At 48.6% G+C, this 25554-nt stretch overlaps 1 protein-coding gene across 6 annotated transcripts in view; it reads right to left on the minus strand.

Annotated features, from left to right (window-relative positions):
- TTC7B (tetratricopeptide repeat domain 7B) overlaps positions 1-25554 on the minus strand; it is a gene marked incomplete at its 3' end in the record, with an annotated part of 261869 nt that overhangs the window by 192120 nt on the left and 44195 nt on the right. For all 6 annotated transcript variants that reach the window (XM_082242786.1, XM_082242790.1, XM_082242787.1 and 3 more), the window contains exon 4: positions 17487-17617. In XM_082242786.1, the coding sequence (XP_082098912.1) occupies positions 17487-17617 (131 nt within the window). The remainder of the gene's footprint in view (positions 1-17486; positions 17618-25554) is intronic.

A 25554-nucleotide genomic window follows, 5' to 3' on the forward strand; every position in this document is an offset into this window, starting at 1 on the left:
CTACCTCCGGGGTCCAGCATCCTACCTACCTCCGGGGTCCAGCATCCTACCTACCTCCGGGGTCCAGCATCCAACCTACCTCCGGGGTCCAGCATCCAACCTACCTCCGGGGTCCAGCATCCAACCTACCTCCGGGGTCCAGCATCCTACCTACCTCCGGGGTCCAGCATCCTACCTACCTCCGGGGTCCAGCATCCTACCTACCTCCGGGGTCCAGCATCCTACCTACCTCCGGGGTCCAGCATCCTACCTACCTCCGGGGTCCAGCATCCTACCTACCTCCGGGGTCCAGCATCCTACCTACCTCCGGGGTCCAGCATCCTACCTACCTCCGGGGTCCAGCATCCTACCTACCTCCGGGGTCCAGCATCCTACCTACCTCCGGGGTCCAGCATCCTACCTACCTCCGGGGTCCAGCATCCTACCTACCTCCGGGGTCCAGCATCCTACCTACCTCCGGGGTCCAGCATCCTACCTACCTCCGGGGTCCAGCATCCTACCTACCTCTGAGGTCCAGCATCCTACCTACCTCCGGGGTCCAGCATCCTACCTACCTCCGGGGTCCAGCATCCTACCTACCTCCGGGGTCCAGCATCTGTATCAGTTGTGGATATTTTTTAACTGATTCATGACAAATGTTCCCATACATGTGTAATAATATCTCTCACCCACAGGTGGTTTAGTGAGCTTTGACATTGTGTATAAAGATGGCTGCTGCATATCCAATTGACTATGTGGTTTTGGTGGGAAGTGCTACCATGTCTTGCTGACATCACTTACTAAACAACCTGTTAGTGGTAAACAGGAATATTTACATCCTGTGGGTGGTCTCTGATCTACAGGACTATAAATAGAGTCTCTAGCATGGGGGGAGAAGGTTCGCTGTTTGGAGCTGTAGAAAGATGCAGCCAGGACCTCATTGTCCAGTTCCAGTTTATCCAGTGTAAGCTGTTGACATTAAACTACCAGAGCAAAGTCTTATTTGACATTTTCTTTGGGATATTGGAAGTATTATTGGACTTTTTGGGATATTGGGATTAGGAGTGTATGTTTGTCTTGTTATTTTGTGTATAGTTTGTGGTAACTTTTATGTGTAAGGAACTTCATGTATTTTGATGTCCAATAAAGTTTTGTTTTATGCTTTTTATCAAAACTTCTCTTGGTGTGCCTGTTCATAATAAATATTCACTAGATATTTCAGTGGCTTTCTAGTATACTATTATTATAAATTTTGTTGTTCCCACATTTATTTCAATTTCCCACCTTTGTAACAGCATCATAACTACCTCTGGGGCCCAGCATCTCGCCTACCCCTCTGGGGCCCAGCATCTCGCCTACCCCTCTGGGGCCAAGCTTCTCGCCCACCCATCTGGGGCCAAGCTTCTCGCCCACCCATCTGGGGCCAAGCTTCTCGCCCACCCATCTGGGGCCAAGCTTCTCGCCCACCCATCTGGGGCCAAGCTTCTCGCCCACCCATCTGGGGCCAAGCTTCTCGCCCACCCATCTGGGGCCAAGCTTCTCGCCTACCCCTCCGGGGCCAAGCTTCTCGCCTACCCATCCGGGGCCAAGCTTCTCGCCTACCCATCTGGGGCCAAGCTTCTCGCCTACCCATCTGGGGCCAAGCTTCTCGCCTACCCATCTGGGGCCAAGCTTCTCGCCTACCCCTCTGGGGGCCCAGCATCTCGCCTACCCCTCTGGGGGCCCAGCATCTCGCCTACCCCTCTGGGGGCCCAGCATCTCGCCTACCCCTCTGGGGGCCCAGCATCTCGCCTACCTCTGGGGGCCCAGCATCTCGCCTACCTCTGGGGGCCCAGCATCTCGCCTACCCCTCTGGGGCCCAGCATCTCGCCTACCCCTCTGGGGCCCAGCATCTCGCCTACCTCTGGGGCCCAGCATCTCGCCTACCTCTGGGGCCCAGCATCTCGCCTACCTCTGGGGCCAAGCTTCTCGCCTACCCATCTGGGGCCAAGCTTCTCGCCTACCCATCTGGGGCCAAGCTTCTCGCCTACCCATCTGGGGCCAAGCTTCTCGCCTACCCCTCTGGGGGCCCAGCATCTCGCCTACCCCTCTGGGGGCCCAGCATCTCGCCTACCTCTGGGGGCCCAGCATCTCGCCTACCTCTGGGGGCCCAGCATCTCGCCTACCTCTGGGGGCCCAGCATCTCGCCTACCCCTCTGGGGCCCAGCATCTCGCCTACCTCTGGGGCCCAGCATCTCGCCTACCTCTGGGGCCCAGCATCTCGCCTACCTCTGGGGCCCAGCATCTCGCCTACCTCTGGGGCCCAGCATCTCGCCTACCTCTGGGGCCCAGCATCTCGCCTACCTCTGGGGTCCAGCATCTCGCCTACCTCTGGAGTCCAGCATCTCGCCTACCCCTCTGGGGGCCCAGCATCTCGCCTACCTCTGGGGGCCCAGCATCTCGCCTACCTCTGGGGGCCCAGCATCTCGCCTACCCCTCTGGGGCCCAGCATCTCGCCTACCCCTCTGGGGCCCAGCATCTCGCCTACCTCTGGGGCCCAGCATCTCGCCTACCTCTGGGGCCCAGCATCTCGCCTACCTCTGGGGCCAAGCTTCTCGCCTACACATCTGGGGCCAAGCTTCTCGCCTACCCATCTGGGGCCAAGCTTCTCGCCTACCCATCTGGGGCCAAGCTTCTCGCCTACCCCTCTGGGGGCCCAGCATCTCGCCTACCCCTCTGGGGGCCCAGCATCTCGCCTACCTCTGGGGGCCCAGCATCTCGCCTACCTCTGGGGGCCCAGCATCTCGCCTACCTCTGGGGGCCCAGCATCTCGCCTACCCCTCTGGGGCCCAGCATCTCGCCTACCTCTGGGGCCCAGCATCTCGCCTACCTCTGGGGCCCAGCATCTCGCCTACCTCTGGGGCCCAGCATCTCGCCTACCTCTGGGGCCCAGCATCTCGCCTACCTCTGGGGTCCAGCATCTCGCCTACCTCTGGGGTCCAGCATCTCGCCTACCTCTGGGGTCCAGCATCTCGCCTACCTCTGGAGTCCAGCATCTCGCCTACCTCTGAGGTCCAGCGCTGGACCAGCACACCTACCGGCATACAGCTGGAATGGCTGTCCTAATTTTCCAGCAGACCACTTTCACTCCCTAGACAGTCGTTAAGTCCTCGTCTCGCTCCAGATCAATACAAAGATATAACTTCATTACATTTATTTCTGCAAGCGATGATAATTTTCTTTAATAATGAACGGACCTTTTTTTTATATGTCTGCGAGGGCTGAGGAGAACAATTCTACAAATGGAGTTTATGAAGACATCCATACTTGTCAAGAATTTGGCAATGGGCATTTGAGAAAAAAATGAGAGCAGAATACTTTTTCATTTTACAGGTAATGAAAGTGCGGTCCCTCGTGTTTCCGTGTTTATACTCAATGCATGTGGAACAAGTCACTGAAAGGATCGGTAAATCTTGTTGGGTTTTTTGATGCTGTTATTTAACCACTTGGCAACTGCCTGTTTGCAACCTACTGCGGGTGAGTGGCCGGTGTAGGCAAAGTGACGTATCCCTAGGGGAGAGGATGGCTGGTAAAGCCTGGAGCTGTGACATCATTTTTAGGCTTCAACGGCCCATCGGTTGTCGGCGCTCCCTCCTCTCCCCTGAAGCAGCACTGGCTGACAGAGTGGAGATCACATGACTGAACTAGAGTGGGCTAAAAATAAGAACAGTGCCTAGAAAAAGTATTCATACCCCTTGAAATTTTCCACATTTTGTCATGTTACAATCAAAAACGTAAATGTATTTTATTGGGATTTTATGTGATAGACCAACACAAAGTGGCACATAATTGTGAAGTGAAAGGAAAATAAATGATTTTTAAAGGTTTTTTTTACAAACAAATATGTGTGGCATGCATTTGTATTCAGCTCCTTTTACTCTGATACACCTAACTAAAAACTATTTTGCTTTCAGAAGTCACCTAAATAGTAAATAGAGTCCACCTGTGTGTAATTTAATCTCAATATAAATACAGCTGTTCTGTGAAGCCCTCAGTGGTTTGTTAGCGAACCTTAGTGAGCAAAGCATCATGAAGGCCAAGGAACACACCAGGCAGGTCAGGGATAAAGTTGTGGAGAAGGTTAAAGAAGGGTTAGGTTATAAATAAATATCTCAAGCTTTGAACATCTTATGGAGCACTGTTCAATCCAACATCTGAAAATGAAGAGCATGGCACAACTGCAACCCTACCAAGACATGGCCGTCCACCTAAACTGACCGGCCAGGCAAGGAGAGCATTCATCAGAGAAGCAGCCAAGAGGTCCATGGTAACTCTGGGAGGAGCTGCAGAGATCCACAGCTCAGGTGGAAGAATCTGTCAACAGGACAACTATTAGTCGTGCGCTCCACAAATCTACCCTTTATGGAAGAGTGGTAAGAAGAAAGCCATTGGTGAAAGAAAGGCATAAGAAGTCCTGTTTGCAGTTTGCGAGAAGCCATGTGGGGGACACAGCAAACATGGAAAAAAAAGGTGCTGTTCAGAGAAGACCAAAATGTAACTTTTTTGGCCTAAAAGAAAAAAAAGCTATGTGTGGCAGAAAACAAACACTGCACATCACCCTGAACACACCACCCCCACCAGGAAACATGGTGATGGCAGCATCATGTTGTGGGGATGTTTTTCTTCAGCAGGGACAGGAAAGTTGGTCAGAGTTGATGGGAAGATGGATGGAGCCAAATACAGGGCAATCTTGGAAGAAAACCTGTTCGAGTCTGCAAAAGACTTGATGGTCTTGGTCTAACACCTGCCGACTGAGGTAATCCGCTGCCAGTTTTCAACCCCGGGAATGCGTACAGGGGAGAGGGCTGGAACAAACCGTTCTGCCCACCTTAGAATGCTGGCTATCTCCAGGGCCGCCAGGAACTTCTTGTGTCCCCCCTGGTGATTGACATAAGTCACGGTCGTGGCATTGTCCGATTGAATGCGCACTGGAGATCCCTGAAGACGATCCGTCGAATGGTCCAGGCACAGTCTGATCGCTGGCCTTCCAAGACATTGATCGGTAGTCTGAACTCTTCCAGTGTCCAGATCCCCTGAGCAGAATTTTTGCCGAGGACGTCTCCCCAGCAGGACAGGCTGGCATCCATGGGGACCACTGTCCAATACAAGGGAAGGAAGGATTTGGAAAGTTAACACCTTTGCTGCTCTAGATGGCTTGTGAGTGCCAAGGGGAACCTGCGCACCTTTATCACAGCTGAGTCCTCCAACTTCAAGAACTCACGCACAGATACAGCCAGTGCTAACACCAGCGCATTTTGCAGATGTGGAGGAATCATCTTCACTATCTGAGGACTCCGGGCGTGTGGTCACAGACCCAGCAGGGTGACCCACGTCTGCGGCGGCCGAAACAGATTCAGGATCTGATGAGACAGATGAGGCAGGGGGAGGTGGGGGGTGCTTTTCGCTAGCTCGTTGCCCGAAAGCCACCTCCACCCGGAACACAAAGGACTCCGCCGTCAGTGCATCGATGGATGGTTGGGACACAGAGGGGATCAGGTGGGGAGATGTGCTCCAAAGACTCCATTAGTCACCAGGGGAACCCCACAAAAAGTGTAATACACTGCAAAGGGCCAACCCCCACCGTGCTGGCAGCACTACCTGGTCGCCAGACACAAGCACTAAGCGATCAAGCACTACGTGATCCTCAGCAGAGAGGGAGAGAACCCCACCAGACCCACCTCCCAGCAGAAACAGGCACCTGCAGCCACCAGAATAATCTGCACTCCACGTGCAGCGATCAGGAAGTGAAAAGAGCCAGGAGTCAGCACCAGGGGATGTGGAGGGGCTCCCACCACCGAAATTGCCGCCCACAGGGCTCCACTGTCATGACTGCCACTATTTTCAATGGCAGAACCACAACATGACCGCTGGACTACACAAACATGGCGGCTGTGCATAGAAACACAGACTACAGCAAAATAGCGGCCCCACGTGGCAACACAAGGCTCCTAGAGACACAGGAGGGATCCCTAGGCCTCAAGGACAGGCCCAGGCAGGAAAGGGGAACCTGGCAGGAGCCCCCACCAGGTACAACCCCCCCCCCCTTTGCACAACCGATCGTCTGGTCGCCGGCGGCGCACACCAGTTCCCCATCACCAGCATAGTGCCCTGCCCCCACCCAAGGAGGTGGACCAGACCAACCACACCGCCCCTGCATAAGTGGAGGGGGGTAGGATGGGGGGCCAGATAAGGGGGAGCCTGACGGGAAGGAGGGGAACCCAGTGGTCCGACCGTCCCAAGGAGGGGCCCACGTCCACCCCAAAACTCTCCAGAGGGAGAAGGGGGGACAGCTACTCACCATACCAGGAACCAGACGGGCACCGCTCCAGACAGAACCTCCTCTCTTTTGAAATGGGGCGGCTGTCGGCCAGGAGGAACACTGCGACTCGGGACGAGACACGGTCGTATGCGACCTCGCGAGGCGTTTAACTCGCAGGCCAGACCCTGTCCGGTGGGGCTATGTCGCAGCCGACCTAGAGCGTAGCTGAGGTCTGCGCATGCTTGCTGCCCAGACTGGGGTGACCACTGGATCTAGTCTGTCCAGCCCGTCGCCCAGTCCAGCAGTTGTTTGCAGATCTCATACGAAGAAACCAGGAGAAAAATTTCTAACTAAAAAGAAAAAATTGCCAGGACCAGAGATCTCAGCAGGGAACTAGGTCATTACTCCTGACTAGGCAAAAAAAAAAATGAGTAACTATAGCAGAGAGAGGGAGTATACCCCCCTGGGACTGCCCATAGGCGTAGCCAGATTCTTTTCTTTCCTAGTGTCATACTCCTGTAGGGGGCAGTATAACCCAATAGTCATGAAAATCAGGTGCTGTGTCAGTCAATGAACGAAATAAATAATTTATTATTTTCTTCCCAGAAATAGAGCTTTATTTTGGTTGTATTTATTTAACCCTTGGTTTTTTAGTTTTTGCTAAATAAAAAAAAAAAAAATACTTTGAAAAAAAAAAAAATTCTCTTAGGTTCTTGCAGAATATTTTGTAAAGAAGTAATTTTTCTCCTTCAGTGATGTGCGCTGATGAGGCACTAATATACAGTAATGATAGGCAGAACTTATGGGCAATGATAGTTGACACTGAAAGGCAGCACTGATTGGCATCACTGCTGGAAACTGACTGTGTCACCGATGGGTGCAGGTTGGCTTTACAGATGGGCACTGTTGGGGCTGCACTGTAATCAGGGCACTGATGATCAGCAAGGTCTTTAAAAGACATAAATGAACGAGTTTGGGGTGGAGGAACTTGACTGGTCTGCACAGAGTCCTGACCTCAACCCGATAGAACACCTTTTGGATGAATTAGAGCAGAGACTGTGAGCCAGGTCTTCTCTCCAACATCAGTGCCTGACCTCATAAATGCTCTTCTGGAAGAACGGTCAAACATTCCCATAGACACACTCCTAAACCTTGTGGACAGCCTTCCCAGAAGAGTTGAAGCTGTTATAGCTGCAAAGGGTGGGCCAACTCAATATTGAACCCTACGGACTAAGACTGGGATGCCATTAAAGTTCATGTGCAAGTAAAGGCAGGTGTCCCAATACTTTTGCCAAAATAGCGTATATTTGTTTTACGCTAATTTGTGCTTTTTGCTGTGTGGATGCACCCTGAGGGCCTATAGGAAAAAAAAGACAGGCAGGTGCAGCAATGCATATAGAGACGCTGCACTCCAGCCCGATCCCTGAGAAGAATAAAGAGCGGCCTCAGCCTTGGCTTCTCCCATGCTACCCTTTGACACGTTTCACTGGCCCTGGGGCTTCATCATACAGAGTCAGGACCACTACGTCTAATCTCGGGGCGAAACTAGTCAAAGGGCGTGGCCTAGGAGGAGCCAAGACCGAGGCTGCTCTTCACTGATCGGGTTGTTGGGAGTGCGGCGTCTCTACACTACTTTCATATTTGGCTCCTGGATGAGTATCTTCGATGCAAACCCCCCACACTAGATGGGGATCACCGAGCAAGGACCTCAGTGCTTCAGAGCAGCAATGCAAGTTATCCAATACGGGTGGCAATGCATGCACCACCAATCATGTCAAAGCATCTAAATGGCACTTTTCCACTGCAAGTACCGGCTCGGCTCTACTCGGCCCTGCTTGGCCCGGTTCGCTTTTCCACTGCTGGTACCGCATGGTACGGTGTTGGAACGGTTCGGTATGGTTTGCTTTTCCACTAAAGTAGTACTAAAGTTAAGTGGGTGGGATAACAATGGGGTGGGTGGGATTCTCTGACCAATCAGTGGCTAGTAGTGACTGCATGCAAAGGATTGTGGGATATGGTACCGGGTATGGTACCTCTTGGAACCACAATCGAGGTGGTACTGTTTTTGAGAGCCGTACCGTTCGGTTCCATGCAGTGGAAAAGCGCCGCCGTACCGTACTGTTCCTACACCATACCATGCAGTACCAGCAGTGGAAAAGCCAACCGGGCCAAGCAGGGCCAAGTATGGTGTAGGAACGGTTCGGTACGGTACAGCGATGCTTTTCCACTGCATGGAACCGAACGGTACGGCAAAACAGTACCACCTCGATCGTGGTTCCAAGAGGTACCATACCCGTTACCATATCCCACAATCCTTTGCCTGCAGTCACTACTAGCCACTGATTGGTCAGAGAATCCCACCCACCCCGTTGTTATCCCACCCACTTAACTTTAGTACTACGTTAGTGGAAAAGCAAACCTATACCGTACCGTACCGAACCGTTCCAACACCGTACCATGTGGTACCAGCAGTGGAAAAGCAAACCGGGCCAAGCAGGGCCGAGCCGGTATTTGCAGTGGAAAAGTGCCATAAACAGTATGTGTACACAGATGGAGGTGCTGCCACTAAGGACAACAGGAAAGGTTCGAGGTCAGTTGAGGTATGGGATTGGTCCAATAGTGGTCATGTTCTAGAATATAATGCAAGAAGGTGACAGGTACACTTTAAAAGTTCCAGCTTTGGAATAATTAGAGCCGCGCTACTTCTATAAATGGGAGAAATTATTTCAGCAAAGTTTCACTCCTGGACAGCCGAGCGGCCTGATTACCATTTCATTCCCAATCAATATGAATGTATGACTCTATTACTTCTATTTCCGCGAGCCATGATAATTTTATGTATTAATGAACTGCAGTTTATTAAACTTATGACTGGGCTGGAGATTCTTCTACAAATGCGGGTTATGAAGACATCCATACTTGTCAAGAAATTGGTAATGGGAATTCTAAAGTATTACAAACGATCGATGTTTGATTAAAGCTGAACTCCGACCCTCCCTTCAGTCTTGCACAGTTGTACCGGCTATTCTACTGGACTGAAATGGCTCCCTCTGATTTCACTGCACACTGTGAGCTAATCACAACATGCATTAAAAGCTACAGCAAGTCAGACAGAGCCCGCCTCAATTTCTGGCTGGAGGACATCCAGCATCATCTTGCCCAGGGGTCTTCAATCTATGGCCCTCCTGTTGTTCAGGAACTACAATTCCCATCATGCCTAGTCATGTCTGTGAATGTCAGAGTTTTACAATGCCTCATGGGATGTGTAGTTCTGCAACAGCTGGAGGGCCGTAGTTTGAGGATCCCTGCTCTAGCCCTTTCCTTCCAAGCTCAACTGTCTTTGGCCCTCCCCTTCCATTTATTGAATTCCAGTTCTTTCAATCATGGAGGCCTTATAGCCCTGAAGCACCCCTGCTTCCTTGTCACTGGCTTTGTCACTGGGAGCAAATAGCACCCACTGCCTTTAAAAAAAAGCCAGTGAGACTTAGAAGTGAGGGGAGAGAAGAGCTGCAAATTTGCACAGCACTGGATCAAATGAGGGCTCAGGTAAGTATAAGGGGGGTGAGGGGGCAATACTGATGCCTAGACATGGTTTACCATAATGCAAGGAATGCATTAAGGTAAACAATGTTTAGAGTTTAGAACCACTGTCAGCGGTTTGTCTCATCCATGTAAACTGATACACTGTGGTATGGAGATAGTGCTCTTGAAAAAACAGACTTGCTAGCTAGATCACCAGATAAAAAAATATGAAAAAGCCGAAAAAAGAAAAACGAATGCAGCCATCACATGCAAGAATTGGTAAGCTGCAATATTATAAAGGTTTGCTTTTTGTTTTAATACCGATTTAATGGCGATCAGTGGCGAGCAATAATGGCATGCTGCGTCCCATTGACTGCGGCGCAAAACCGCGTCCCATTGACTGCGACGCAAAACCGTGTCCCATTGACTGACGCAGAACTGCGTCCCATTGACTGCAATGCAGAACCGCGTCCCATTGACTGCAATGCAGAACCGCGTCCCATTGACTGCAATGCAGAATCGCGTCCCATTGACTGCAATGCAAAACCGCGTCCCATTGACTGCAATGCAAAACCGCGTCCCATTGACTGCAATGCAAAACCGCGTCCCATTGACTGCAATGCAAAACCGCGTCCCATTGACTGCAATGCAAAACCGCGTCCCATTGACTGCAATGCAAAACCGCGTCCCATTGACTGCAATGCAAAACCACACCCTATTGACTTCAATGCAAGAACGCCAGCCTGATTTTTGAAAAAATCCTTTTCTCTGATGTTCATTGAAGGACACAGCTCCTGATCTTCTTAACCATTGGGTTATACTGCCCCCTACAGGAGTAGGACACTAGGCAGAAAAAAAGGCTGGCTGCGCCAATGGGCAGTCCCAGGGGGTATACTCCCTCTCTCTGCTATAGGTACTCAGTTTTGTTACGAGGAGTGTCAGAAGAATTACAACTCCACAGAGGGGTGGGTGGGTGCTGTGCCCGTCAATGCACATTAGATAAAAGGATTTTGCGGTAAGTCAAAAATCCCATTTTCTCTTTCGTTCATTTAAGGACACAACACCTGATCTTCTTAACCATTGGCATGTCCCAAAGAAGTGTTAAACATGAGGAGTGGGAAGAGCGAAAAATAATTTCCCAAGGCTAAACTATAGCCAACCAGGTAAACAGGAGCTAAACCAAAACAAATGGAGCCCATCTGGAAAAACAATACACCCTCAAAGAGGATCAGGTTCTCTAAACCGCAGCCTGCAAAACTTTGCGGCCAAAGAAAGCATCCGCAGATGCCGACACATCCACTTTACAGAACTCTGTTAAAGTTTTCACCGACGACCAGGTGGCCGCCTTGCAATCCTGCGTCACTGATGCCTGATGATGGGAGGCCCAGGAGGCACTGAGCGCCAAAGTAGAATGCACCTTGACAGGGAAAGGAGGAACCTGACCCTTGACAGAATAGGCCTGAACCACCGTCTGTCTGATCCATCTGGAAATGGTCGCAGTGGACAAGGCCCATCATTGAGTCTGATATCCTAAAAGACTCCGTAGCTGCCAGGTACACCCTAATCGCCCAGACCACACCCAAAGCATGCAAAGCAATTTCCTTCTGATGTTTTCGACCTGGGACACAGGGAAGGCAGCACAATGTCTTCATGCAAATGAAAACCAGAGACAACCTTTGGAAGGAACAACGGACAGAGGCGAAGAACCACTTTATCTCTGTGAACCACCAAGTAAGGTGAACGACAGGATAACTCTGCCTATTCCGACACCCTGTGCGCAGGGGTCACAACCACCAAAAAGGCCACCTTCTGGGACAGCGGAATCTCCCAAAGATCAAAAGGAGGCATCTGGACGGCAGAGCACCCAATTGAGGTCCCAAGGCGGTAAAAGGGACAGCACAGGAGGAGCCAAGTGCCAAACTGGAGGTGTGACGTGCCTAACTCCCTGAAGTAGAGTACACACCAGGGAGTGTGTGGCCAAGGGCTGTTGAAAGAAGATCGCGAAGGCCGACACCTGGCCCTTGATAGTACTTCAAGGCCAGTTTCTGCTCAAACCCTCGTTGAAGGAAGGTCAAGATCCGAGCCAACCGAAAAAGAACGAGGATGAACCCCAAGAGACTCACACCACGCAATGTACGTCTTCCATGTACAATGGCAGATCTTCCTAGAAGTAAATTTCCTAGCTTTTAACAGCATTGGCATCACCGACTCAGATAAACCTCTATCCATCAGCACCTGGTTTAACAGTCAAGCCGTCAAAGCCAGCGAATGTAAAGCAGGATGGAAGATTGGTCCTTGGGACAGCAGATCCTCTCTGAGAGGACGCTTCCAAGGAACGTCTGCAACCAACTGCACCAGATCGGCGTACCAAGCCCAGCAAGGCCACTAAGATGACCAGAATCCCTTCTGCCTCGATCTTGTGTAGAAGTCTTGGCAGAAGCTTCAGAAGAGGAAAGGCGTAAATCAGACGTTACTGACCCCACGGGCCACCAGCGCGTCTGTGGCGTCCACCAGAGGATCCCCTGACCGAGCCAAAAACCTCTTCACCTTTCTGTTGAGCCGGGACGCCAACAGATCCACCTCAGGAATGCCCCAGCGGAGACACAACTGATGAAACACCTCCAGATGAAGGGACCACTCACCTTGGTCCAACGCCCGCCGACTGAGGTAATCCGCCTGCCAGGTTTCCACCCTGGGAATGTGTACAGCGAAGAGTGCTGGAACAAACCACTCTGCCCACCTTAGAATGCCAGCTACTACCAGAGCTGCCAGGAAACTTCTCTTATGTCAATCACCAGGGGGTCAATCACCCCCTGGTGATTGACATAAGCCACGGCATTGTCCGCCTGAATGAGCACTGGACATCCCTGAAGATGATCCGTCCAATGTTCCAGGCACAGTCTGATCGCTCAGAGTTCCAAGACATTGATCGGTAGTCTGGACTCTTCCAGTGTCCAGATCCCCTGAGCAGGCTGGCATTCGTGGTGACCCCTGTCCAATACAAGGGGAGGAAGGATTTACCCAGCCAAAGCCACCATATCAAGGACTCTTGCGTTCCCCAGATCTGACTGTCCAGAGACTGCAGAGTCTTGTCCCATTTGGCCAGAATCTCCCTTTGCAGGGACCTCGTATGGAACTGTGCAAATGGAACCGCCTCGAAGGTAGACACCATCAGGCCCAGAAACCGCATGCAAGTCCGGAGGGATGACCACCTGCTGGACAGCAGTAGACTAATCACAGCCTGCAGTTTCTGGAGTTTGTTCAGAGGAAGGAGCACTCTGGCTAAGGCAGAGTCCAGAGTCAGACCCAGATAGTCCAGCTTTGTGGACGGAACCAGAGCAGACTTCTGAAAATTCAGAATCCAGCCAAACTCCCTCAGAGTTCATATGATGATTTCCAGGTTTTCCACCAGAGCAGTAGGAGACTCCGCTCGCAGAAGGAGATAGTGCAAGTAGTCCTATACCCCGATCCCCCGTTGGCGTAACAATGCTAGCATCAGGGCCAACACTGACGACCACAAAAGGTAACGCCACAAACTGATAATGCTCCTCTCCCATGGCAAAGCGGAGGTAGTGCTGGTGACCAGCACATATTGGAATGTGAAGGTAATCATCCTTGATGCTGATAGTGGCAAGAAAATCCCCCTGATGCAGAGATGCCACCACCGCACGAATGGACTCCTTTCTGAACTTCTGCAACCGCACAAAGTACAGCGCCTTGAGGTCCAGAATTGGACGTACCTTGCCTTCCTTCCTGGGAACTGTAAACAAGGTTGAGTAAAAACCCTGAAAACCTTCCGATGTCAGAATCGAGTCAATCAACCCTTGAAGTAACAATTCTTGTACCGCCCCAAAAAGACCCTTATGACTTCTTATGAGCCGAGAAGGAGGGCCCACGTCTACGACGAGGCACCGTGCCCGTAGCAGCCTGCGGAAGAAAAAAGGTACTCTTCCCCCCCCCCCCCCTGTGAGACCCTTAATGAGGTCATCCAGGGTAGCTCCAAACAGGCGATCTCCTTGAAAAGGAAGGCCTTCTTAGAAATCTGGTCCGCGGACCAACATTTGAGGCAAAAAATAAGCCGAAGGACCACTGCTGAAACAGAGAGCCTAGCAACTAGGGGAGCCGCATCCAAGAGGCATCACAGATAAACTGCAGCCCCTGGACCAACTGGTCTGCCAGCTCAGCAAAGGCAGGGGGGAACTGCTCCCCCTCCAAGTCACGGTGTAAAAGCTTAGCCCACTCGGTCAGAGTTTGCAACACCAGTGCAAAGGTAAGTACCGACCTCAGTGCTGAACCAGCCAGGGTGTACACATTGCGGGCCACAGCCTCTGCCTTCCTGTCAGCCAGATCCTTAAAGGCCAGGGACTCTTCAACTGGAATCATGGTTGCCTTGTTCAATCTGGAAACTGGAGGGTCCACCACTGGTGGAACAGTCCACTTCTTAAAGCGGAGTTCCACCCAAAAGTGGAACTTCCGCTCATTTGCTTCCTCCCCCCGCCGGTGCGACATTTGGCACCTTTCGGGGGGGGGGGGGTGGAGCGGGTACATGTTTTTGACAGGTACCCTTCCCCACTTCCGGGAGACGGTGCTACGGCGCCGTCCCTCGAAAGTTTGTATCCCTCCTCCTTCCCCCGCCGCCGAGCCAATCCAAATGCGAAGCTCGCTTTGTGCATGTGCAGTAGGGACCCGCCCGTGAAGCCGCAAGGCTTCACTGCCAGGTTCCCTTACCAACAATGGCGGCGGCAGCGCCAGACAGCTGATGGAAACATCGGCTGTGGTGCCAACATCGCAGCACTCCAGGACAGGTAAGTGTCCTAATATTAAAAGTCAGCAGCTACAGTATATGTAGCTGCTGACTTTTAATTTTTGGAGGGGGAGGCTGGAACACTGCTTTAACCACTTTACCGCTGAGTACCGTAGTACTACTGCGGCAAAGTGGCTCTTGTAGGTCTGACGACGTAGACCTACGTCGTCAGACACTCCCCCTTCTCGGCGGCGCGCGCGCGCCGCCGGAGGCTCGCTCCCGCTGTTTTCAGTCACAGCGGGAGTCGGGCCAGGGGAGGAGCAGCGGCGATCGCCGCCGCTCTTCCCCGATTGTCGGGGATCTAGTGTGGAGATCCGCCCGCCTGTGTAAACACAAGCGGGCGGATCTCCCAAGTGACAGGCAGGGTCAGATTGCAGGGTTCAGCGTAGCTGATTCCTGGATCTGTCCTTGTGTCACTCAGTCACCTCCCCCCCACACATCAGTAAGCACCAGGCATACATTAACTCCTCCCTCTCCAATAAAATTAACCCCTTCCCTGCCAGTGTCATTTTTACAGTAACAGTGCATATATATAGCACTGATTACTGCAGTAATGTCACTGGAACCCCCAAAAGTGTCAAAAATGTCAGTCAAGGGTCCGATCTGTCCGCCGCAATGTCGCAGTCCCACAAAAAAAAAGACAAATCTTTCCCTTTGTTAGTAAACGCAATAACTTTTTGCGCAAACCAATCAAAATACGCTTATTGTGATTTTTTTTTACCAAACATAGGTAGCAGAAAACAAATTGGCCAAAAATTTTAAAAAAATTTGTTGATTTTTACATTTTTTTGGGGGGGAATTTCACATAAAAAAAAATGTTAAAAATATTGTTATTTTTTCAAAATAAACGCTCTTTTTTTGTTTATAGCGCAAAAAGTAAAAATCGCATAGGTGATCAAATACCACCAAAAGAAAGCTCTGTTTGTGGGGAAAAAAAGGACGTAATTTTCGTTTGGGTACGGCGTCGCATGACCGCGCAATTGTCAGTTAAAGTCGCACAGCGCCGAATCGCAAAAAGTGGCCCAGACGTAAGACAGCAAAATGCTCTAGTGGTAAAGTGGTTAATAAGGGACTCCTAGGCCTAGCAAATCGCTTAGGGACCCCAAGGGTCGTCCCCACACTTTAGCGACAATTCTGTCAAAATAGACGGGGAAAGGAAGCACCTTTGCCGCTCTGGATGGCATGTGAGTGCCAAAGAGAACCTGCGCCTCCATCGCAGCTGCATCCCCCATCTTTAAGGTCTCATGCACAGATACAATCAGTGCTTCCACCAGCGCCTTTTCGTGCACGGTTGCAGATGTGGAGGAATTGTGCTCACTATCTAAGGATTCCGGGTGCGTGGTCGGAGACCCAACACTGACTCACGTCCGCAGTGGCGAAATCAGATTCAGGATCTGATGAGACAGATGAGGCAGAGAAGGCGGGGGGGCGCTTTTTGCTAGTGAGGCCCTGCAGCCTCAGAGAGAGGATCAGGTGGGGAGATGTGCTCCAAAGGCCCCACAAAAAGTGTAAAACACTGCAAATGGACAACCCCCACTGCGCTGGCAGCACCAGCAGAGAGGGAGAGGACCCCAACAGACTCACCACCCAGCAGAAACAGGCACCTGCAGCCACCAGGGCAATCTGCACTCCACACGCAGCGATCAGGAAGTGAAAAGATCCAGGAGTCAGCACCAGGGGATGAGGAGGGACTCCCACCACCAAAATAGCCGTCAACAAAATTGGGCTCCACTGTCATGGCTGCTGCTATTTTCAATGGCAAACCACTGCAAAACGGCCACCGGATTACACAAACATCGCCGCTGTGCATTGAGCACACAGACTACAAGAAAACGGCGGCCCTTCATGGCACCACAAGGCTCCCAGGAGGGATCCCTAGGCCTCAAGGACAGGCCAGGGCAGGAGCCCCCACCAGGTACAACCCCCCCTTCCACACAGCTGATCTTCTGGCGGCGCACCCCCTCCCCCCTATCGCCAGCATAGCACCCTGCCCCCACCAAAGAAGGTGGACCAGACCACCCACACAGCCCCAGCATAAGTGGAAGGGGGGTAAAATGAGGGGACAGATGAAGGGGTGCGGGAAGGAGGGGAACCTGGGGGTCTGACCATCTCAAGGAGGGGCCCACATCCACCCCAAAACCCTCCAGGGGGAGAGGGGGACAGCTATTCACCATACAAGGAACCAGGCGTATGGGGTGCTGTCGTCCAGGAGGAACGCTGTGACTCCGGCCGAGATCCGGTCGTATGTGATCTTGTGAGGCGTTTAACACACCGGCCAGCCCCCATCCCGTAGGACTATGTTGCAGCCGACCTAGCGCAGAGCTGAGATCAACGCACGCTCGCTGGCCAGACTGGGGTGACCACTGGATATAGGATTATCCAGCCCGTCGCCCAGTCCAGCAGTTGATTGTAGATCTCACAGGAAAAAAAAAAACAGAAGAAAAATTTCTAGCTAAACAGAAAAAATTGCCAGGACCAGAGATCTCCGCAAGGAACCAAGTCCTGTCTAGGCAGAAAAAAAAATGAGTACCTATAGCAGAGAGAGGGAGTATACCCCCTGGGACTGTCCATAGGCGTAGTCAGACTTTTCTGCCTGGTGTCTTACTCCTGTAGGGGGCAGTATAACCCAATTGTTAAGATAAGGAGCTGTGTCCGTCAATGAACAAAAGAGAAATAAATATTTCTTCATTACAACAACATTGGTCTCAATTTTTGTTCCTCCGTGGTCTGCTTTATTATGTCATTTATCATTCCCAGTGCGCTTCTGCTACATCAAACACCTGGCTTGTTCCATTCCCATCAGACCAAACCGAGGACTGTCTGCAGAACGACATAGAATATAAAAGCTTCATCAACCAAGGACAGAGTCCAGCAGGCACTCACCCTCTCCACCTCCTGCAGATAGAGCAGGGCAATGTCTCCAGCCTTCTCATAGCAGGTGATGATCTCTTGGTCCCGGTCCACATGGAGGCTGTTCATAGAAGCAGAGACCGGCAGCTTCTCCAGACACAAACCTGGAAAACACAAAAAGCTGCTTTGGTATTCCAATCATCTGCTGAGCCTAGAATGTGACGGTCCCTCTATATACAAAGTAAGGGACGGACACTGCAGGGCTTCACATACAATAGGTCCTAAATAAAGGACAATTAACATATTTGTAAACCCAACATATAATATCTATGTAACCACGTGACGTGACCAGGGCATTTTTTTGCTTTTCGTCACTGCACTACTTTAACTGGTAATTGCACAGTCATGCAACGCTGTACCCAAATTACATTTATAGCATTCTTCCACACAAATAGAGCTTTCTTTTTTCTACCTCTACCTTGCCAGTCAGTATTACTCTTTCGGACATTAACCACTTAAGCCCCGGAGGATTTTCCTGCTAAAAGACCAGGGGGTATTTTGCGATTCGGCACTGTGTGAATTTAACCGAAAATTGCGCGGTCGTGCGATGCTGTACCTAAACTTATTTGACATCCTTTTTTTCCCCACAAACAGAGCTTTCTTTTGGTGGTATTTGATCACCTGTGCGATTTTTACTTTTTGCGCTATAAACAAAAAAAGAGCGTAAATTTTGCAAAAATAGCAATATTTTTCACATTTTTTTATATGAAATTCCCCAAAAAAAAAAAATGTAAAAATCAAAATTTTTTTACATTTTCGGCCAATTTGTTTTATCCTACCTATGTTTGGTAAAAAAAATTGCAAAAAGTGTATTTTTATTGGTTTGCGCAAAAGTTATCGCATTTACTAACAAAGGGAAAGATTTTTGTCATTTTTGTTTTTTTTTTTTTAACGCGTAATGGCGGCGATCTGCGATTTTTTTGCGGTACTGCGACATTGCGGCGGACAGATCGGACCCTTGACTGACATTTTTGACACTTTTGGGGTTACCAGTGACATTTCTACAGTAATCAGTGCTATATATATGCACTGTTACTGTAAAAATACACTGGTAGTGAAGAGGTTAACTTTATTTGGGAGGGAGGGGCTGTGTGTGTCCCTAGGGGCGTGCTTTCTACTGTGATTGGCTGTGGCTTGAGCTGTAAGGACACTGATCAACGGATCTACATAGTAGATCCATGTGATCAGTGTCTTTACACCGAGGAGAATGACAGGTGGCTTGTTTACACAAGCCGCCTGACTTTCTCCCTCTCCCCCGCCGAGTGACCAGCGGACATCGGGTCCGCCAGTCACACGCGCCGGGGGCTGACCGCCGCAGTAAATCTACTTGCGGAGGTAGGCAAGCGGTTAATACCTATATACTTATTGTTACAACTTCTGATTGGCATTTTTATTTCTCCAAACCTCTCCCCTTTTTTCAATTTATTGTAGATTCATGGTTTATACACCGCATCATTTTCTGTTCTGCTCTCTTCATTACCCCTCTGCTCACTGGTCCCCCCATGGCTCCCGGGTTAGACTCTCCGGCCGCCCACATTTTCCAGTTCTTGTCCGGTTTAGACTGATCTAGTGAGTACAAGTTTCGATGGTTTATCTGTCCAATGTTTGGTTGCATACTCATGATATTGACACAGTCTAGATACTCTAAAAATATATACATCTTACTTATACTACAATTTTACTTTATAGACGCATGATGTGCATCCACTCCTGAGGAAGCGAAGTACACTTCACGAAACGCGTAGAGTGCAATAGATGCAGTTCTCATCATGGTCTTCATGTGTATGCCTATATTGGGATTTTATCATCGTTTGTATTGCTTTTATTGATTAGTCTATCATGACACACTGGACGTTACAATCTCTGTTACTAAAGTCTTTAGATTATGACATGTTATTGTACTCTGTTTTACTAATTGTGGTGCCTCATACAAAGTCCCTTGGGCAAATATAGCCACTTTTGTGGTTTTCTCGCTTTTTTTTTGTATGGATATTGGGATGGAGACACCCCACTTTGATGTTAGATCCAGATCATATATAATTTTTTTTGTAACTTTACTGGAACTAAGGGGCCAAGGCCAACCCCAAAAACCCACACCATAATCACCTCTCCATCAAATGATTTGGACCAGTGCACAAAGCAAGGTCCATAAAGACATGGATGAAAAATGGAAGAATGATCAAACATTCCCATAGAAAAACTCCTAAACATTGTGGACAGCCTTCCCAGAAGAGTTGAAGCTGTTATAGCTGCAAAGGGTGGGCCAACTCAACATTGAACCCTACAGCTTAACCACTTAAGCCCCGGAGGATTTGGCTGCTAAAAGACCAGGGGGTATTTTGCGATTCGGCACTGAGTGACTTTAACGGACAATTGCGCGGTCGTGCGACGCTGTACCTAAACAAATTTGAGGTCCTTTTTTTCCCACAAACAGAGCTTTCTTTTGGTGGTATTTGATCACCTGTGCGATTTTTTGATCATGCGCTATAAACAAAAAAAGAGCGTCAATTTTGCAAAAACAACAATATTTTTCACATTTTTTTTTATATGAAATTCCCCAAAAAAAAAAAAAGTAAAAATCAAAATTTTTTAACATTTTCCGCCAATTTGTTTTATGCTACATATGTTTGGTAAAAAAAAAAAAAAAAAAAAAAAAAAAAAAAAAAAAAATCGCAAAAAGTGTATTTTGATTGGTTTGCGCAAAAGTTATTGCGCTTACTAACAAAGGGAAAGATTTTTGTCATTTTTGTTGTTTTTTTTTTAACGCGTAATGGCGGCGATCTGCGATTTTTTTTGCGGTACTGCGACATTGCGGCGGACAGATCGGACCCTTGACTGACATTTTTGACACTTTTGGGGTTACCAGTGACATTTCTACAGTAATCAGTGCTATAAATATGCACTGTTACTGTAAAAATACACTGGTAGTGAAGGGGTTAACTTTATTTGAGAGGGAGGGGCTGTGTGTGTCCCTAGGGGCGTGCTTTCTACTGTGATTGGCTGTGACTTGAGGTGTAAGGACACTGATCAACGGTTCTACATAGTAGAACCGTGTGATCAGTGTTTTTACACCGAGGAGAATGACAGGCAGCTTGTTTACACAAGCCGCCTGACTTTCTCCCTCTCCCCCGACGATCGCCGAGTGACCCGCGGACATCGGGTCCGCCGGTCACACGCGCGGGGTGGGGGTCCGGGAGCGCGCTCGCTCCCCAGGCTAGTGACGTTTATATACGTCACTTTGCCTGTGAGGGGCTGACCGCCGCAGTATATTTACTTGCGGCGGTCGGCAAGTGGTTAAGACTGTATATATAGAGAAATATACAGTGCCTTATGAAAGTATTCGGCCCCCTTGAACTTTGCGACCTTTTGCCACATTTCAGGCTTCAAACAAAGATATAAAACTGTAATTTTTTGTGAAGAATCAACAACAAGTGGGACAAATCATGAAGTGGAACAAAATTTATTGGATATTTCAAACTTTGTTAAATAAAAAACTGAAAAATTGGGCGTGCAAAATGATTCAGCCCCTTTACTTTCAGTGCAGCAAACTCTCTCCAGAAGTTCAGTGAGGATCTCTGAATGATCCAATGTTGACCTAAATGACTAATGATGATAAATAGAATCCACCTGTGTGTAATCAAGTCTCCGTATAAATGCACCTGCACTGTGATAGTCTCAGAGGTTCGTTTAAAGCGCAGAGAGCATCATGAAGAACAAGGAACACACCAGGCAGGTCTGAGATACTGTTGTGGAGAAGTTTAAAGCAGGATTTGGATAAAAAAAAGATTTCCCAAGCTTTAAACATCCCAAGGAGCACTGTGCAAGCGATAATATTGAAATGGAAGGAGTATCAGACCACTGCAAATCTACGAAGACCTGGCCGTCCCTCTAAACTTTCAGCTCATACAAGGAGAAGACTGATCAGAGATGCAGCCAAGAGGCCCATGATCACTCTGGATGAACTGCAGAGATCTACAGCTGAGGTGGGAGACTCTGTCCATAGGACAACAATCAGTCGTATACTGCACAAATCTGGCCTTTATGGAGGAGTGGCAAGAAGAAAGCCATTTCTTTAAGATATCCATAAAAAGTGTTGTTTAGTGCCGGTTCACACTTATGCGCTTGTACTGCGAATGCTATGCGTTCTAAATAGTCTCCAATCGCATGCATTTACAAAATTCATTGAATTCGTGACACTCGTTCACATCTATGCGTTGCGATCCAGATGCGAATGTGATGCGATGATAAAAAGGGTCTTGTGCGAGTTTACAGAGTTGCGTTGCGAATTTAGTCTCCATAGACATCAATGTAAATCGGTCTGGACTCGCATTATCAGTTCAGATATGTGCGAATTCTTATGTGCGAATTTTTATTTTTTGTTTGATTTTCCCCTCAGCTCCACCCCTCCTGAGCTTAATTAACATAATCAACGCAATAAAATTTTCATTACAATCGCGCTGGTACTATTGAAAAACACAAGGGAAACTCGCACTGCAAATTCGCATTGCAAGCGCAAGCGCATAAGTGTGAACCGGCACTTAAAGTTTGCCACAAGCCACCTGGGAGACACCAAACATGTGGAAGAAGGTGCTCTGGTCAGATGAAACCAAAATCGAACTTTTTGGCAACAATGCAAAACGTTATGTTTGGCGTAAAAGCAACACAGCTCATCACCCTGAACACACCATCCCCGCTGTCATACATGGTGGTAGCAGCATCATGGTATGGGCCTGCTTTTCTTCAGCAGGGACAGGGAAGATGGTTAAAATTGATGGGAAGATGGATGGAGACAAATACAGGACCATTCTGGAAGAAAACCTGATGGAGTCTGCAAAAGACCTGAGACTGGGATGGAGATTTGTCTTCCAACAAGACAATGATCCAAAACATAAAGCAAAATCTACAATGGAATGGTTCACAAATAAAACATATCCAGGTGTTAGAATGGCCAAGTCAAAGTCCAGACCTGAATCCAATCGAGAATCTGTGGAAAGAACTGAAAACTGCTGTTCACAAACGCTCTCCATCCAACCTCACTGAGCTCGAGCTGTTTTGCAAGGAGGAATGGGCAAAAATTTCAGTCTCTCAATGTGCAAAACTGATAGAGACATACCCCAAGCGACTTACAGCTGTAATCGCAGCAAAAGGTGGCGCTACAAAGTATTAAATTAAGGGGGCTGAATAATTTTGCATGCCCAATTTTTCAGTTATTTGTTAAAAAAGTTTGAAATATCCGATAAATTTCGTTCCACTTCATGATTGTGTCTCACTTGTTGTTGATTCTTCACAAAAAATTACAGTTTTATATCTTTAGGTTTGAAGCCTGAAATGTGGCAAAAGGTCGCAAAGTTCAAGGGGGCCGAATACTTTTGCAAGGCACTGTATATAATAAAAATATAATATGTTTAGGGGGAAATTTTCTAGCAAAAAGTACTGATTGGTACATGTAAACAAAAAGTGTCAGAAAAGGCCCAGTCTTCAAGTGGTTAATACCCTCTACACACTGCTATAAAGCCTTTCTAGAAAACTTTTGAAAACAAAAAAAAAAACGAAAAACCAAAAAACATATACATGTAGAAGCCATTGGGATTGGAGCACAGGTATATCTTATTTCTATTGCATAGCAGGTCAGTGGCCAGACCTGAACCTTGGAGCTCTCCTACAACTTGTGTCTATTTGCCCCATATTGGCACCATATCCACTGGAACATTTGCATTGGCAGAGCAGTGTAGGGACTGGCCAGAGAGGGATTACTTTGATGCAGATGGTCAGCTTAAACATGTATAGCAACGTATGTGAAGTTGAAAAAGGGTTTATAGCAGTGTGCAGAGGGTTAATCCAGAATCTCTAGTTTTGACATTTGTACCCAGCACCTGAGCCAAATCAGCATTATTTGTACACAGCTCTCATTTGGCGGTTCCTGGAGGGATAAAAAATGGCTTTATTGCTTCAGCATAATTCCCCCAACGTGGCATGCTCTGGCCAATCTACTAAAAGGTTCATTTTGAAGTGATACAGTTCTGTCGGGTGACAAAAACGCCCAGTGCGATATTTCCACGCACCTATTCAATGAGAAAATAACTAAAGCAGACGACCTCCGCTTCCTCCTCTGCAAGGAGCATAGCCAAAACACAACATGTCAGTGAACGGAGGAGATCAAGTGCCGGGATTAAGTTTCATAGACGGAACACCTCCTGGCTGGAACATCAGAGAGCCGAAACTGGGACCTTAATGCAGAGCAAAAAACCATTTCTGCCAGCATAATACGTGGGATTAGATGAGGTTTAGGCAGTTAGCGAGCATTGAATGCCAGGCTCCGGGGAGTGGCTGCTAGGCGTTCAGTCTAACGGCTGCAAGACCAGATTCTCAAACAATGGCTCACATGTCCAGTCCCGATACACGCCCTAGAAATCAGGTTCACTTAACCACTTAAGCCCCGGAAGATTTTACCCCCTTCCTGACCAGGGCCTATTTTGCGATTCGGCTCTGCGTGACTTTAACAGACAATTGCGCGGTCGTGCGACGCTGTACCTAAACTAATTTGACGTCCTTTTTTTCCCACAAACAGAGCTTTCTTTTGGTGGTATTTGATCACCTGTGCGATTTTTTGATCATGCACTATAAACAAAAAAAGAGCGTCAATTTTGCAAAAATAATATTTTTCACATTTTTTTTATATGAAATTCCCCAAAAAAAAAAATGTAAAAATCAAAATTTTTTGACATTTTCGGCCAATTTGTTTTATGCTACATATGTTTGGTAAAAAAGAAAAAAAAAATCGCAACAAGCGTATTTTGATTGGTTTGCGCAAAAGTTATCGCGTTTACTAACAAAGGGTAAGATTTTTGTCATTTTTGTTGTTTTTATTTTAACGAGTAATGGCGGCGATCTGCAATTTGTTTTGCGGTACTGCGACATTGCGGCGGACAGATCGGACCCTTCACTGACATTTTTAAAACTTTTTGGGTTACCAGTGACATTTCTACAGTAATCAGTGCTATACATATGCACTGTTACTGTAAAATTTCACTGGCAGTGAAGGGGTCAACTTTTTTTGAGAGGGAGGGGCTGTGTGTGTCCCTAGGGGCGTGATTCTAACTGTGATTGGCTGTGGCTTGAGATGTATGAACAGTGATCAACGGTCCTACATAGTAGAACCGTATGATCATCATTCATACACCGGGGAGAATGACAGGCGGCTTGTTTACATTAGCCGCCTGCCTTTCTCCCTCTCCACCGACGATCGCCGAGTGACCGGCGGATGATCGGGTCCGCCGGTCACACGTGCTGGGGGGGGGGGGGGGTTTCCGTGACCGAGCGGTCGCGCGCTCGCTCATGAGACCCTCACAGGCTAGCGACGTAGACCTACGTCGCTCTGCCTGTGAGGGGCTGACTGCCGCAGTAAATATACTGTGAGCAGTCGGCAAGTGGTTAAAGTAAACCTGAGCTCAGGATGTATACACGTCTGGCCTGCACGCTATGAGCAGAAGTTAAAATATATATGAACCCTCACCTTGTAAAACAACCCATTTAGTTTAAAACAGAAATGAAAGGTAAGACGTGTGTATACATTAGAAATAAAAAAATAATTATTAATACCTTTCCCCCCTTTTTTTTTTTTGATAAGTGATTACATTCCCTCTGATCTCAGGTGCATAGAGAGGTGAGGGCAGAGAAACTACAGCACACTTGACTTCCCAGTGAATGGCTGTGCGGGGTGGGAGGTGTCAGCACAAATCTGAATATTGAAAAAGAGCAGGCTGAGTTCTCAGCACAGTTAGAAAACAACCACGTTGTGCTCTCATGCTTAGTGTGGTCAGTTTTTATTAGGAAAGCAGAGGGACTGGAAGGAACACCAGGGATTTCACACAAAGGGAGCAATTCAAAGAGAACAGGAGACTCATACAAGTAAAAGGCACAGCAGCCACATAATAATAGGAAATTTTGGGTTTACTTATTCTGACACTTCCGGGTCTGGAGCGTGCATGCGTCCTGCCGGTGACCTGCTCCCGCTGTGATTGGATGGGACTCGCTGATCGTT

The sequence above is a fragment of the Pelophylax lessonae genome (genome assembly GCF_965119305.1).
Source record: "Pelophylax lessonae genome assembly, chromosome: 13".
Taxonomy (NCBI): Eukaryota; Metazoa; Chordata; class Amphibia; order Anura; family Ranidae; genus Pelophylax; species Pelophylax lessonae.